Here is a 16,637-nt window from a genome sequence, read left to right on the forward strand (position 1 = left end):
TAAAAAAAAAAAAAAAAGGCTAAAAAAAAAAAAACCAATTTGATTGGTAAAAAAAAAGCAGTAGGAAAAATTAAAAAAAAAAAAAAAAAAGCAGAACAATCTGTAGAGATAAACTTTGGCAAATGTTTCATTTCTAATGTTACATGGATGTAACATAGTTCAGACTGATTCATTAGACCAGGGTTTATGTCAATTTACAGATTAATTTTGCTAATAATCGCAATGTTAATATCTGGCATAGTATAAGCTGAGGGGCTCTAATTATGTTGTGCATGATTATTATATTATAGTTGTCACTGTGAGAATTCACTGATGGTTTAGTAGTCAACATACATTCCATCTTTACCTTGTGTTTGGTAAGTTTACTGCATGTATTTACAATGCAATCATGTAACTTATCAGCCAAGCCATAAATAGGCAACCATAGCTAATAACTGCAGTCAAATGTTTAGAGAATCAGCAACAAACTTCTACCAGCCAGCCTTGTGACCCCTTTTTGAATGACCTTTCCCCTGTACACACCAACAACTACTCATGACAGTCATGACTCCATGTTCAAAATAGAAATAAAAAAAAAAATACTCAGCAACGTGGGAGCGTTATAAATGATAGGGCACTAACGTAAACTAACCATGTTGCATGCGAAAACATAAGGCCTACCCTACAACTTATTTAAAGCCACTTATGTACAGCAGTTTGGGTGAAAAGAAACTTTTAAAACGCTCCCTAGCGAGCATGCTAGCTAGCAAGCATGCTAGCATCCATTAGCTGAGCAGTTACTGAAGTAGCCGCTCAAAGGGCTAATGCGTAAAAGCAACATTTAGAAGCAATTCTGAAGAGCTCCCAATGATATCTGGAGGACATGAGGTAAATGTTGGGTGATAGACAAAGAAAGACCTGTGTTGGTGGATCAGGTTGCTCGGTGGATGCCATCTTTCCAGCCCCCCGATAGGTCGACGGTATCACGCTCGATTGCTTTTCCTGAAGATGGCTCTTTTTGTTTGTAACGTTCATATAAATGCTTACTGTATTTTATCTCTTACATGAGTCCTATCAGTGTCTTGGCTGCTAAAACACTCGAAAAATGTGTATGTAAACTGTAGCCTTTGCATGTTTTTGTGCTGTCATCGTTTCTCTCAAACATAAATGCATAAAGTAAAATAAAGTGTTTGTAATTTAGCTGACTTAGTCTCTTTTTCAAGACAAGAGTATGTAAAAGCAAATGTAATCTTGATTGACTGTTTTTTTTGTTGTTGTTGTTGTTTTTATTTTTGCAACATTGTTTTCTCGTTTTCTTGTTAAAAACTTCACATCCCAGCATTCATCGCGCTAAAGTGGCGGTTCCGCATTCGAATGAGCAGAGGTAGCCTAGTTGAAAGCTTAGCACTGTAGTTTCGTGGTTTCTAGGTTGAAAACTCAAAATCAGTGCAGGACTCAAAGCTTGAGGCTTATAATGACAGATGGGAGACCCTGCAAAGTGTGTAACTTCACACGTCAGAAATCATACGGAGTGATTGTTCCCTCGTTGGATGATCTGAAGAAAAAAGGTAAGTTGCCATGAGTTAAGCATCTCCGAGGAATTGTTATTAAAACGAACAGGTTTTGTTAGATGGCATTTGGATGAGTTTCATGTAGTTCCACTTGCGTTTTTTGTCCATTTCCGTTTGGTTTTGCACCTCAGATGAGAGACGACGTGGAAGTAAAAGGAAAGACAGTTATGATGGTCGAGATATTCGGGACCCGTGGTGCATTCACTACTCGATCATTTGCTTATCAATCATGATCACTCACAGACTTGTTTCTGTGTGCAGAAACAAGTCTGTTTCAGTCGTGTTCGAACCTGCAGGTTTTAAAACTTAGAAATAAATCCCCTGTTTGTGTTCATTCCTAGAAAGCTAGTCACCTGATCACTGAAGCCGTTCAGCCTCTGCCCATCAAAGGCATTTGATTTACTTGGGTTGCGCCTGGTGGCAGCCGTAGCCGTTCAACATTTGAATAGCTTTGTGAAAAACAAGTGACAGTAAATGTCACTGCTGACGTACGAGACACACCAAAAATCAGCCTTTTTTGTGTGTGGGTTTATTGCATAAACTGTCACTAAAAATAGTTGACAAATGTGGAAGTCGAAGGGGAATAAATACCTTTGGTTGGCATTGTAGAGTTCCTCGATTACAATTCCGGTGGTGTTATGACTAGATTGTTTCAGAGTTACTTAGGTGGACATGCTATTTAGTTCATTATCTGTTAACTTAAAATTGCTCTCCCTCCAACAGGATGCGAGTTTCTGGGAGTGAGCCCCTCTGCCCCTGTCACTGTGGTCCTTGAGGGTGATGGGACCATAGTAGAGGATCAAGCCTACTTTTTGTGTTTGCCTTTTAACACCAAGTTCATGCTGCTGCATGACAAAGAAACGTGGGCTCCAGCTCGCAAGAGTAAGCAGGTTGAATCATCGTAAGCCTGGATTCTTACTCTGATGGGGGTGGGGGAGAAAAAAAAATGCACATTTTATGTGTTTTGTTGCTCTCTTCGCTGTTATTACAGTTGATGGCGGCACGGCTTGGATGAGGAGAGAGTCTGTGGTTCTGGAAGCCGATGCCGTCGACTCCTGCATTGCTGAGGCGCCATGGTGGAATCTGGCACTGCAGCTGAAGCAAGACCTGACCAGTATCATTCTCATGTCTGAGGGAGACCTACAGGTACGGGCAGGATTTCACTGTTTCACTTTAGAATCCTGTGTTGCAGATTAGAAATAAGGCCGCTTTAAAAAAAAAAAAAAGAAAAAGCATTCTAATAGTTCTTCTTTGCCATTTTAAGGTTGATTGTTCAAGCGGGTCCAGTTTTCATCCGTTCATGCTTTCACATATCTGTGTCATTTAAAGAGAACGCTGTACTTTCCTCTCCCAGTCTTTAGTGGAGGCGCCGTGCTCTGAACTAGCCTCTGCCCTGGGCTTCCAAGAGAAGAAGGCAGAGGAACTTCAGGAGACGCTGCAGAGGGTTTTGGATCGCAGGGAGGAGGAAAGGCAGTCCAAAGAGCTGCTCCAGCTGTACCTCAAAGCTGTGGAGAACGAGGACAGACAGCAGGGAGCCACAAGTCCTTCTAGTCAGGACGGTAAGGCAAAATAAATGTGCAGTTACTACTTTTTTTAAATGTATTTTTATTCTGCCCACATGGAAATGATTATCGAAAATGACGATGGCAAACGGTTAAATGTTCCTAGCTGCTTGGGAACAAGAAGAGTACAAAGCACTAAAATGTTTGTGTTTTTTTTTTTTAATTTATGGGTTGCTAATAATTATAAATAAAAAGAAAACAATGTTATTTTTATTGTAGGTTTTTTTTCTCTACTGAATAAATCTATTATGTGAGATTATGCTACTGTAATAAAATAGAAATGTATTCTTAGGCATTTTGGAGACATTAATGAGTTTTCAAACATCAATATCTTACTACACAAAGCTTTTTCAACAGGCAAATATTTGCCTTAATCTAAAAGAAAACAATGTTAAGGAGAAAATTAAATTGTTTTTTAGGGGTAATTTTCTAGATGATATTTTAGAGATCAAATGTACTTTCTTCACATTTTGATTGCTCATGGTGCCTTGTTGCACTTTTACCCTTTGGTCACTAGATGGAGTCATTGCAGCTCCTCAATAATCCCTAACATTTCAACCAATTTACCACAATCTATACTGAATATAAGAGAGAACCCGTTTCAATACGTCAGGTGCTGGAGATGTGGACATGCCGGACGGATTGGAGGCGGACTCTGCGTCCGAGTTCATGTCCAGGACACTGATGGTCCTGAAAGGCAAAACCAGCCCAGAGACCAGACTCTCCACTGAGGATTTGCAGGTATTCTTCTCTCCCCACTGCTCTATAATGGCTTAGATTATCTAAATACAATAAAATAAAAACACCTGTATCAGAAAATCCAGACCTCTACAAAGCCACTGAATTGCAACAAAAGCACAATCCAGCTGTTCTATGAACTCTCCTATGTCCCATTTTTCTTGTCTCATTCTACAGCCAGTTATATATGTGTATATGTATATGTGTTAACCAACCTCTAATTTAAAGCAATTCAAAAGCTTTATTTGTTCTCATGCAGCTGGCCACTAGTGTTCAAAATGTCTGATTAATCGCCAGGGGAGCCTGAACCGTCTGCAGGAAAAACAGCTTATTATTCATCAGCAGGCTGAGTGGGCCTGTGGTCCTGGAAGCGCACTGATAGGGGAAAAATTGAGGCAATCGTTTCACACCCCAACTTTGAGCGGCGCGCGTGTTGCTCAGGGCGCACATTAATACCAGCGAGCCCACTGAGTCTGACGTGTAAAAATACCTTAAGGAGACTACAGCTGGCAAGGGCACTGATACCTTTTAAATATTTTCCCATGGTTTGACGTTACAACCACTTTTTGACTCTCTTGACGCATTTGTGTCTTACCAGCTTTGCAGATTCGAAACCTCCCAGTTTCAAGTCGTTTGCCGCTCTCAACGGTTTTCTTTGCACCACAGCCCTGCATTGAACCGCATTTGTCTTCCCTTTAACTCTGACCAGCTTCACTGCGCCTACCGAAAAACAGTATCTCCACCATGTGTGTTTTTGTGTTATGATGTACAAGTGTCAGTTCTCCGTCCTACGTGGCTTTGGACCGCCGGACTTCTTTACACGACGGTTTCCTATGTGCCACTCATGAGGTTTTAATTGCTGCATCCAAATTCCTCGTGTAGATTTCCTGTGTTTGAAGTTCTGTTCGGCTATGTGTGCTTCCAGGCGGTAGTGAGCAGAGGGCTGGAAGCCATGCAGCAGGTGCTGGGTTGGGACGCAGGCAGGACCGCCGCGCTGCTGCAGGCCTGCGAGGCGGAGCTGTCGACGCGCCTGCAGCAGATTCAGGCCATGCAGTCCATCAGCGGCACGCAGCAGGACGACGGCAAACCCGGGCAGGGGGCGGGAACAGCGACCCAAGGCAGCAGCTAGGTTTGACCGAGCAGAGACTGATAAGGATTCACACTAACCTGCCTCGGGGTCAGCAGAATGGGATTTGCTCTGTGTTGCTGTTTAAGTAGCTCTTGCTAAGAATGTGGAAGGTGTGGATCTCTGCGTCGTTTTGAGAGCACTGAGAAAGCAGTGAAGTTGGTGGATGCCTGGAAGAGCGCCTGGGCTGATTTGCACAAATGTGTTCAGTTTGAATATGTTTAACCACTTTTTGATTTCAATATTTGTGTTATGTTGGGGTGATAGCTACAGACAAACATATGCTTATAAATATTAACATGCTAGCTCCCAGTAGTCTTAGGGTGGTTTTGCTGAAAGTTAATGTCATCCAGTACTTGGCAGGTATCGAGAGCTAAAAATGCCACAATAAATAAATACTTACATATTTGTTTATATGTGGCAGTTAAAAAATATTGGTATTGTATTCATCAAATAGTTACCCATCATTACGGAAATATTTATAATTCTTAAAATGCACAATTATATCTGTTGATCGTCCTTATAAAGTTGAATTCAATCGTAAAAGCTTATTTAATGTAGTATTTATGCAATTATCTCATAGTCCTGAATTGCAGCACATGGTGTTTTTTTTTTTTTTTTTGCTTTTTTTTAACTTGTGAGCTGTATTCTTTAAAATCGGTGGCCTCAGCTACAGGCAAAGTGATTGGCCTGCTGTCCATTAACCAATCTAACATCAGAGAGTGATTCACACATTGGGGTATTTTTTTTGTTTTGTTTTGTTTTTTGTTTTTTTTTAGCAAAAGACAAACAACTGGATGTTTGTCTAGCCAAAGTGACTGTTTACTTTATTTCCTGATGGGCCGTAGATAAGGGAACTATGACATAATTAAATAAATATTGAAGTAAAGTTTAACATACAAGGAATTCAAGCTCTAATTAATGATTTCTGTTTTATGTTTTTCGTATTTAAAACCTTACTGACAGATAAATGTTAACATTTTATTCAAAGCATCACATGTACAAGTTTGAGTCATTTTCTGGATTGTGGCACCTTCAGCCCCCCACATTTAAAGCAAACTAATCAATACGCTGGTTTATGTATTGTCCACTAGATGGCACTGATCAGGGTTTCTGCAGTGTACCAAAACATTAAATAAAAATATATAAATACACTAGCTTTTAAATTTGCATTAGTTTATATAACAGATTTGTTTACTCGCTCATTTTCAGTTTTTATTTTTTGCTTCTGAAAACAGTTTAGACTTTAAAATAAAACTTATTGTAATGTCATCCACTACCAGCTCGTTTTTTTGTTTTTTGTTTTTTTTTACTGTGAATAACAAATGTTTACTTAATGTTTGGGTAGAAAACAGGTCAGCTGTTTGGTCAGTTGCTGTTTTAGGTTAACTGTATGCAGTAAGCATTGGTGTAAAAGTATTGTAGTCATATTCCTAGGGATTGGTTGTCTTGCCAAGCTAAGTGAGCTGTTATTTATTAATTTGGATCAAATCATTTCCTGCTATTCATGTTTGTCCCAAATTTGAATAATATTGGTCTTAATATTCTAAAAAGGTTCATACTTTACTTTTTGACACTCACAGACACCCTTACTGTTTAACTGTTTAACAATAAATCTAGAAATTGTGTTTTGTAATCTTGAGTATGGTACTCTACTGGAGAATTTTGTTACTGTTTTAACTAAAAACTGCTTTGCCTTGTCTGTTCTCTAAGTTAGGCTAGTTGCAGTTAGCTTCATAGATGGCAATTGGTTGCGAAACTGTTCATATAAATAAATTTCTTCCCAGAGATGGACAAAGTGCTCCTCTGAGTTTGTCAAACTTCTCCTTTTTAAATCTGCTAATGTACTATATTTCAAGATGACAAATATGCTCTATGTTTCATCAGATGCAGCATTTTAACAGAGTGAAAAAACAGGGATTTGGATTAGCTAGAGGAGCTATTTCAAGGCCAATCAAATGGCATCATTTAGTTTGTTTGGAGAACAATTTTCATGCGTTCGCAATGATGCGCTCAAAAATCCAGGGCGACTTTTACAAAACTTGAAGCATCAATCAGATGCAGTTTGCTACATACACATTACTTTAGTCCGATTTCCTTACTTATCGGATAAAAAGGAATTTTCTTTCTTACAGCAAATTCTATCTGAAAAACATAAACAGCCTTCTGCCTGAGCACAGTCGTACAACACCGCCAGAAACCAGATAACACTACCAGATTAACACGTTATTTATGCACTGTGGATGATTTAAGTGTATATCTTGCCTACAATCCTGACAGTCATGTGTTGGTCTGATGGATGTGTGATGTAAGACTGTGCGTGTTGGTCCGTGTGACACGAACACGCGGTAGGTTCTCTGTTGCGTCCTCTTATCTCTGGAACACCGAACAGAATCGATGGACTTATTTTTACTTACGTAATCTTTTGGCGTTTTTTTGTGTGCGAGATTATAATGCAGACAAAACGCGCTCCCTTCCCAACTGTCCGAGCGCAATTAGTGAGAATTGTGTCTTTTGCAAAAACAGTTGAGCTTCGGTGTGAAGCGGACCCGTTGCTTTTTCATGAATAGTTTTTAAAGCAGATTCTTCTCCAGGACACATCAAGGTGTAACATCTGTATGATAGGATGTAAGGGCTACGTTTTAACATGTCTTTTGGTAAATAAAGGCGTCTAAAGTTTCCGTCTTGTCCTCATATTTTTTGTGCACCAGTTTAGTATGTTTCTGCATGAGCACACGAGTTCTGAGCTTTTACTGCTGCTGGGGTTTTTCCCTCCAACAGCTACGTAATGGGAATCATGGTGTGCGTAATTCCTGTGAAGCTGGCTCCACCTCGGCTGAACAGTTTGGCGCGAGCGTGCGTGCTGCAGTATCGGAGCAGTCAGCTGCACTGCGCTATCGTATGTCACGCTGTCTGTAAGGACGAGATGGTGACTCGAGAGCGCTCAGGTAAGCACCCGGGTCCCCCGAAGGGCTGTCACGGCACGTCATGCTGGAAACAAATCTTATCCTGTGTGGCTCAGCTGAGATCTGAGTTTAAGGAAATATGAGTCTGTTGTTTAATCACACACACACACAAAAAAAATCTCCGGGAAGGTCTAATAAAAAGTGAAAACAATAAATTGAACCAAGCAATTTGTAAAGGGGCAAAAGTGTAATTACTGTCTTGGTAAAAATGAATGAGCTGAATGATGCATGAAAGAGTAACCCCCGACCTTTTCACATTTGATCACAAACGTCTTTTGCATTCTTGATGTGCTCCAACACAAAATGGTGAATATTTGAAGTAAAAGGAAGATGATAAATTGTGTTTTTGATTTATTGGCTGCTTTTCTGGTAAATACTTGTTTTGCCTTTGCCTTGTAGGTGAAAAACCCTGAGCTGTGGCTGATGGATTGAACAGTACTCTGAGAATTTCTTTCGTAATCTAACATTTCCTTAAGCTTCTCCATAACTTTAGTCCAGTCCTGTCTGCTGTGTTTTCTGGTCGCTGAACAGAACAGCCAGACTCAGAATAAATACCTTTAAAACTCACTTGTCTGTAAATAAAGTCCTCCTCTGTGAGATGTAATTGTACCCTCACTGTGTCTGATTAAACTGGGTTGAACACAAATGCATGACGACTAATATTTTTAAACCCCAAAAATAACTGAGCTTCCCCTTTTTCAAAGCAATTGTGTACTACTCCATAGGCAAAATATAAGTGTAAAAATTAAGAGTTGTAATTGAATTTGCAGGTCATGTGCATTTAATTTTCAATGTATTGGTTCAAAAAGTCAGAAAAATAGAACAAAACTTAAATACTGTTATAATTATTAATAGCAAAAGAATAAAAAAAAAAAAAAAACATCTTAAAACTTGCAGAGGAAAATATTATCCAGGCAGGAAGCCATCAGTTTTGAAGTTATGAAAGCTATTTAGCTGTGGTGCTGGTGTATTTGATCTTCCATCCCTTGTTCTTCCCAGTAGAGTCAGATCTGAACGCCACATGCACTTGGTAACTTCCAGTATCTATAGAGTCTGGTGGTGCCGAGCCACAGAACGGTCCGTACTCTTGTCCAGTTGTTGAAATCTTAAAAAAAAAGAAACATCCAAAAGGAAAAAGAAGATTGATTCATCGGGTCCCTGACCGATGTCCTGCCAAACTCAAATATGCAAGAAAACGCAGAAGCATGTCGTAAATCAGCTGGCAGAGGGTAAATCAGTGACAGGTCGTCTTAAAGCCATGGGGAGGAATACATTACTTATTCATTGTCTTGTCTACATTGGCCTTGTGCGGTACTGACCTTTAGCATATCATATGGACAGGGGACATCGGGGTGTCCCTCTATGTCAAAAGGTTCCAAGAAGTCCAGGATGATTCTGGAGCCCTCCGGCAAACTGATGGTGTGATTGCACTGGCTCATGGGCGGGTAGGGGTTTGGGTAGCCAGGACTAGTCAGAGCTCCAGATGCTGACGTCAACACCTGGCTTTTGCAGGGCACTGCAGAGGAAACACGGATTAGATGAAATTTGCCCTTTAGGACGTGAGTGCGTTCCTACTCATGTTTTGTGTCAATATTCACATTTTCAGATTTACTTACCCTTAGATCCTGGTTGAGTTAAATACTTTAGAATATAAATAGATCAGTTTATAAGAATCTTACCCAACTAGAAAATCCAGAAAACACTTTCTGTACCGTTCCAGAGGACGAAGGAACCCTGAACCCAGTGTTCAAACCTCGGTGAATGATACTGAAATCTTAAAAATGGTTTCTTCCTTCAACTGCTGTGTCACGGCGGATTTTTTTTAAAGACGGAAAAGAACATTTCTTTGTGAACTGCTCTCTCCACCGGCACCATTAAAGATTAGATTCATTTTGATCTGTGTTATTGCCCGGGCAAAGTGTGCAGATGAAGTTACGGGGAAAAAAAGAGATGAGCTTCCACAAAGAGGCAGAGTTGCTGTAATTTATATAATTAGTACAATCTGTGGGCAGATAATCATTTTTGTCTATTCATTGCATGATTTGTTGTGCCACCGTATTTCCCCCCCCCCCTGGCAAAGTATAATAATTTAAGGCACATCAGCTGGTAATTGTGATTAATTACCTGGTGCCGGTGCGCTGTAAGTGCTGCACACAGGTATCAATTTTTATAGCCATTTCGAAGTTGCTCTTCCCTGAGGAATCCGCTGTGATTAACCTCACTGCGCACCAGCTGCCAGAGATCAGCTGCTGCATGCATCAGAATTTCTTTTCAGCCTGGAATTAACACCTATTGCATTATAAAATCCAACACTCTACACTTACTACGTGCCTTATGTTAAAAGACAAATCATTGTTTTCTGCAAAGGATTTTACACCAACAAATGGTGGGATCTTACTACATGTAGGAGCGTTTTCATCTTGCTTAAAATGTCTTAAAATCTTAGCGCTGTGTTAGAAAGGCATTTTGAGGACTTAGACTTGTTTTCGCCACTTGTCTCAGAGAGAGACAGGAGGCTGAGAGGCTCAGCGTGAGTTTATCTGATCTGCTTTACAACTACTAATGCAGTCATTCCCTCATGCCGAGCTCCTTAACACCACACCTCACTGTGCGCCTTCTGAGCTCCTTTGATTGCGCCCAAACGAAAAACGCCTCTTGGGCTTCAGCTCCTTTTGCTCTTACCTGTGCAGGATCTCTTGTTGTCATGGAGAAGGTGTCCCTGCTTGCACGTGCAGTAATAGCCGCCGATGTAATTGTGGCAGAAATGGTCACATACTCGCTCGCCATCTACCCTGGATAGGCACTCGTTGATATCTGGAAGAGACCGACACAGGATGCTGCTTTAGCGTTACTCGGTACGTTTGTGTCTTTTCATCTACGGGCGGGCCCTCTACAGATGCATGATGCTACCCTGTCTTAATGAGATGTGTGAGCCTGGAGGGACTGAATGGGTCTGTTAACGGTTTCAACTGTGAATATTTGTTTGGATTCATCACCCTGAGCAGTGTAAGCCAATACTGCCTTACCATATGAGCCATGAAGGTGTGGTCTTTGTTACCATACACCTCAAAGAAATAAAAGAACTCTGACGAACTCTGAGTAAAATGCAAACAAAGAACGCAACTCCCCCCTCGCTATTTTGCTTAAGTGTGCCATCCATCCACCCACTCACATTCGGTGTGTTTAGCATGACTTAATAAAAGCAATTTACTTCTCTTCAAAGCGTAGCAGCGTGTGTTTATGTTGTCTGAAGGCTCAGAGTCATGGTTGCTTTTCTCAAGATGGTAGAAAAGCTCTTGTCTAGACATTTTTCACATGCGTTATCAAAAACGCTCTTGATAATTTTTAGTTGCTCTGAAGCTCTGCAGTGATAACAAACAGAAGAGCTCACATCTCTGTCTTAATGTCTTTATAGTGGTCGCTGTGTCCAGACTGTTAAACTTCTGCTGTGGGACATGCTTCTGTCATTTTGTTTTGAGACTCTGGGCTTTCGTGGGTTTGTATTCAACTCTGACTTTCAAGGCGCTGCTGAATATATTCTTACTCATACTTGTTTTTCCCTAAGATCTTTTTAAATATTAATTCATATTTGTTGTTAATTAGCTGTGTTTATCTTGATTTTTGCCATTGTTTCATGCTCTGACTGTGAACAACGTCGTTTTTATCTTTGAAAGATGCTGTTGTTAACGTTTACTACTACAAAGCAAACATCAAGAAGATGCCAACTAAACCAGTCACAATTTCAAGAAAAAGCAATGGAAATAAAAAAAGATTTTTCTTCATTCTGCTGGTTTTCTTTCCAGTTTAATTTGCATCAGCCTGCAAATTTAAAATAAATACTACTTTAATCCCTGGCCAGAACAGCTCTTTGTATAGAGATTTGAATGGATGCCATTTACTGATAGGGAATTTCAAAAGCACTAGATTTTATTGAGGAGTCTCAGAGTAAAGAGGTTTAAATGCATATCTGTGGCTCCTTGAGCTTATCATACAAGACAGCAAAAAGGTAAGATTAAAAATGGTTTATGGCGGGGGTTTCGTCTTCTGAATGGACCCACTTTTGTAGAAAAGGAGTACAACATGACAACCGGTGGATGGAGGAGAACCTACATTTCTTCAAACAAGCTCTAACATTTTTCTTGTACTTCTGTCAGTCTTTCTCATAAGATGTGCACGGCTTAAAAGCTGACTCCGCCTACGATGACCTAATAGTCCCATTGTGTCTACATGGACTTTTAAAACATTTCATTATAGCTGCTGATGTCCTATTTGCCTTCTGGGAACAAGCGTCCCATTTTCACATCACCTTCTGAGGTGTAAAACGCTTGGAAGCCAGTGAATCGGCCTTCGTTAGAGTAGTCGCTCCTAAAGACCACCGACATGACGTTCCCGGCTGACATGATGATGGTGTTCCTGGGGGTGCTCTCGTGGTTCTTCTCCTCCTCACCGCAGAACCGCAGGGTTTCATTCCCTTCCGCCAAAACCTGTTTTGACAGGGTTAGAGGCCTCTTTGGTGAGCAAGGAGTTCCGGTGTGCACAAACGGGGCTTTGTTTGGACGCAGCTCACCTGGATGTGGTCGTACTCACACTGATTGGAGGGCTCCAAGCTGAAGTGGGTGAAGTAGAGCTTGATGCGGTGGCCGTGCGGAGCGGTTATGTTCCACACCACGAGCTGGTTGTCGGGGTATGGCTGCGGGAATCCAGGGGAGGCGAAGCTGCCATATAGCCCGGTCATTTCCGCACTCAGTGAGACACCAAGGAGGAAAGACAGGGCAAACACACAGATGCCACTGCAGAAAATTAGGTGGGATAGAAGCAGGTTGGAGGATCACACTCCGAAAAAAAAAATAAAATAAAAATGAAGAGCTGACACTCACCTGGTCATGCTCGGTTCACAGCCCTGAGACGCTGCCTGTTTTGGAACAGTTGACTCGGACTAATGGGGAGGTAAATGAACTCAGCTGTCCCAGCAGGCTGACATTTAGGTAAACAAAGCGAGACAGACACATGATCTGTGTGTCATCATCCCTCCACCTTCTTCTGTCACACAAATCTATCAAACTGACCGATGTCACAACTGTTCAGGTTCAATTTTAGACTTTTTTTTTTTTTACCTCCTCCTGTTGTATTTCATTTATCATCATCAGTAATTGAACACAATATCATAAACATTTCAGACTTTTAATCATTTATTTTAAGCCTTTCTTTTTGGTGGTGAATCTGTAATAAAGCATACAACTACAATGTGTTTCAAAATAATTTTGATTTGAAAAACGTTGTTGCTTTGAGGTCAAGTTTAAGAATGTGGATGGAACCGTCTTGGTTGATCAGCTGTTTCTCTGTGGACAGCAACAAAAGTGTTCCAACATTTTACTTCTTCGTTCTTTGTTTTGCTTTTTTGACAGTGATGGAGTGTGTGCATACGTGAGCATCTAAATATATTTTTGGTGAAAGAAAATCCACAATAAACGTGAACTTCTGCACCCCATGCTTGTTTTTTGGAAATCAGTGATATTGAGTACATGTAACATCACTGAAAGTACAAAATTCTTATGATATACAATAGATTGAGACATTCGGACATAATTCTGTTACATTTTACTGAAGATAAAATGTTATTTTAATATTGAGATGTAAAAAAAAAATCATTTTGACAAATATCTACTATTAAACAAGCTATCGGGGTAAAGCCTGTACATATTAATAGACTGTAAAGCATCCACCATCCTCTGCATACTTTGATGCCCTGTCAATCTTGTTTAGATATGATGCTGATGAAACTTGACTCATGTCAATAACTAATTATGATCCTGTTCCTTTGATAGCTTAGCTCTAAGGGTACTAAATGCCCTCCTTCCCCTTCACCAACCAAAAAACGATTTAATACATTTTAGCTACAACATTTTGAAGTAAAGCATTTTTCTTTGCACTTATTCACTATTGCAAAGTCTGAAAACTGTACAAAACAACATGTTGTTTTTGGTTTGTCGAACCAGATTGCTACAAAATTTACATTTGTTCTCATAAATCTGCACTTTACCGAATGCTGTAGCCACGGGTTTACTGTGAAAGCCATTGTAATAGGGGAATTGCAGGGGGTTTGTCCTGTCTGTTTTAATGGAACATGGATATTGATGTTAGTCAGAAGCAAGCAAGGCTTTTCAGCCAGCAACAGTTGTCTGATAAGTAGCTTCTAATAACCAAAACCCCCTTTTCCCCTAACACTGCAGCACTAATGGCTGGTATTTGACGTGAATTGCAATAATTATCCCCATGAATATCAATGTTAATTTGCAATATCAAAGGACCTTTTTGATGGTACTCTTTCTCAGGCGTGACCTTTCGGCTCCCCTTATTGTAGAGCCAGTGGGATGTTGGAGACACAGAGCAGTCTATGCATGTTGCAGATGTTTTCTGCTCAGACGTCATCCAAGCTTTTTGAGGCTTTTAATCATCCGGCGTGACACATCAACAGAATTGACACCCCCTGACTTAACCAAACGCAGCTCTGAAAGTACAACCACATCATTAGAAAAACAAAAATGTTTAATTTGTGAGCTTGTTTCAGCACCATGATCTCTAATCCTTGATGACTTTAAACAGATTGGAGACTTTTAGAAATATACGGCCAGCGAACATACTCAGACCTCTAGGGATAGAAAGATTGTATTGCTTGTGGACTTAAACATCACTTGTCAGTCCAACAACAATATTCTGGCAAGTCTTCTATTTTAACAATCCGAAATAAGTTGATCCAGTATGCTGCACTGTAGTTTAATTTTGCTTTGGAAACAATTGTGTAAATCCATCTGTATACTAACTCTTTTTTGTCTATATCTAAGATCAGAACAACATTTAACAACTGGAACTGTGACGCAGAAAGATCAGATGAAGACCAATGCTTATCTCACCATGCACAGAATAGGTGATAACATACACTTTCATGTTTCACATGTCGCTTTCATTCAAATATAACTTATCAAAAGGTTGGACATATATCAGCTGTGCAATACAAAACACAGTATACTTAACACATTTTTCTTCAATACAATATATATGGAATTGTTCAAAATACAAGGCGGAGAAAAAGTAATGCATTTAGTTCAGGTAATAAGACAGGAAATCTTCTTTTAACACAGGTAGATTGTTGGATATTACAGTACAGAACAGGCCAACCTGGTATTCAGTGCCATCATTTCTTACCCAGTTTATGTTTCTACTGAATGTCTAATAAAAGACAGGGTCTCTCTGCACTCCCCCATAGGGCTGTCCACTCACTAACACAGATTGTCTTCGGGTTGCTGGGCTGTCGTGAAGTTTGGCCGGGGCCATCAACGTGCTCCTCATGCGTTGGACAAGCTTGAGTCTCCAAGTAAGAGAGCCCGTGTCGGTCTCTGGATCATAAACAAAAAAACATAACAATGAAAAATGGAACTAAGGAATACATTTTTATACAACTATATCAACATGCCTCAATTACAGAGATGTGGAGTTTAACGCTTACATAGCCATTTTTGGAGCTTGAGTCTTGGAAGAAGCGACGGAGGAGTGAGGGAGCGAGAGAGACTGATGGTGGCGATTCATCCTCAGGCAAACTCATCTTAATATCTAGAAAAATAAAATGATAAAACCATAAATCAAAATGCATATGAGAAGGCACAACAACTGCAGTAGTCACAACATAAACTATTATCAATGCGGAATATACTTTCAACATGAAAAAGCCTTTCACAGTTTTTCAAAGAAAAATATCGGGATCAGTAAGGCTGATAAATCTTACAAATATTTATGTAAACATTCAGGGTAAATAAAAACGTGCTGCAGATTATTACAAATCACCTGCTGGATATTTTTCTCCAATACTTGTGCTAGGCTAAATATGCTAACACCAAGCAATGTTGCAAACGTGACGTCTGTCATGCATGTTGGTCTCAACTCAAAATAATAGTTATAAACAATCTCAGAAATAAATTACTTACCAAGCTTGGTGAACAAGTCAGACATGTGGAGAGCAAATTGTTCTGAAATGACTTAGCTTCTGTCGCTTTGGTGGGAACCTGCGGTTCTGCGGGCCGAGTCAGTGAATTAACTCCTTTAATGTTATAACCGCTGTGAGAGCTAAGAAGTCAAGAGTTATTGATTCCATTTTAAGATTTGATATGGGGACACATTGTTTTAACACTCGCTTTTAACTCCTAATAGGTTCATTCTTACACAGGGTTACAAAACAGTATGCAATTCTATAGAGTAAATTTAACTCTGCTTTTGATCAAAGTTTACGTAAAAAAACTTCTCCACCAGTGTGCCAACATCGAACCTTACGCTTCTTGCGGCAAAGCGTAAGGTATAGGGGTTTAAAAACAAAGTTTTTATAAAGAAGCCCCGGCGCTAAAACTTTTCCTTTTCGTCTCGTGTGGGAACACTTTTGTGTAAGTTTTGGAGGGGGAGGGGGTTAAAGACAAAGTCTTTTTTTGTTTTGAAAATATATTTGTTACCTTTTGTCCTCCGATTATTAGTTTTTAAATAAGTCCGAAAATCCATGCTGGACGAACAAAATATGTTCGAAGACAAACATGATGAGTAACCCGCCCCTCTTTATTTGCAGTTGGCCTGTGATGATTGGTTGATTTGTATGACTGACAAATGGAGATGGGAAAGAAAGAAAGTTGGCCAATCTGAGGTATGAGAAAAAAAA

The 16,637-nt window shown here is 40.0% G+C and overlaps 3 protein-coding genes across 7 annotated transcripts in view; 1 reads left to right on the top strand and 2 right to left on the bottom strand.

Annotated features, from left to right (window-relative positions):
- pex14 (peroxisomal biogenesis factor 14) overlaps positions 1-1,029 on the bottom strand; it is a 67,650-nt gene extending 66,621 nt beyond the window's left edge. For 2 of the 3 annotated variants that reach the window (XM_015035162.1, XM_015035161.1), the window contains exon 1: positions 898-999. In XM_015035162.1, coding sequence (XP_014890648.1) covers positions 898-933 — 36 coding nt within the window. In that variant the 5' untranslated portion in view covers positions 934-999. Of the gene's footprint in view, positions 1-897 lie in introns of all 3 variants that reach the window. The other variant, XM_015035160.1, reaches the window with a different exon arrangement.
- Positions 1,030-1,312: 283 nt separating this feature from the next.
- On the top strand, positions 1,313-7,657 carry dffa (DNA fragmentation factor, alpha polypeptide). The gene is made up of 6 exons (XM_015035163.1): positions 1,313-1,547; positions 2,274-2,432; positions 2,542-2,696; positions 2,905-3,109; positions 3,726-3,853; positions 4,776-7,657. Exons 1-6 carry the CDS (start codon positions 1,454-1,456, stop codon positions 4,977-4,979), a joined length of 945 nt encoding a protein of 314 aa, XP_014890649.1. The 5' UTR covers positions 1,313-1,453; the 3' UTR covers positions 4,980-7,657.
- A 1,024-nt stretch (positions 7,658-8,681) lies between these two features.
- Positions 8,682-16,430, bottom strand: masp2 (MBL associated serine protease 2). 3 transcript variants are annotated; one of them, XM_015035165.1, is made up of 8 exons: positions 15,922-16,430; positions 15,447-15,550; positions 12,820-15,336; positions 12,510-12,732; positions 12,249-12,426; positions 10,625-10,756; positions 9,262-9,458; positions 8,682-9,047 (listed from the first exon to the last, which is right to left on the bottom strand). In XM_015035165.1, exons 3-8 carry the CDS (start codon positions 12,825-12,827, stop codon positions 8,889-8,891), a joined length of 897 nt encoding a protein of 298 aa, XP_014890651.1. In that variant the 5' UTR covers positions 12,828-15,336; positions 15,447-15,550; positions 15,922-16,430; the 3' UTR covers positions 8,682-8,888. The 3 variants fall into 3 exon arrangements, with proteins under 3 accessions (XP_014890651.1, XP_014890652.1, XP_014890653.1); XM_015035166.1 differs by having other exon boundaries at positions 12,820-14,450; positions 15,146-15,336; positions 15,447-16,430; XM_015035167.1 differs by having other exon boundaries at positions 12,820-12,916; positions 14,251-15,336; positions 15,447-16,430.
- Positions 16,431-16,637: the final 207 nt, after the last annotated feature.

This window comes from Poecilia latipinna, unplaced genomic scaffold (assembly GCF_001443285.1).
Source record: "Poecilia latipinna isolate Pla-1442-1.1 unplaced genomic scaffold, P_latipinna-1.0 Scaffold326, whole genome shotgun sequence".
In the NCBI taxonomy this organism is placed as follows: Eukaryota; Metazoa; Chordata; class Actinopteri; order Cyprinodontiformes; family Poeciliidae; genus Poecilia; species Poecilia latipinna.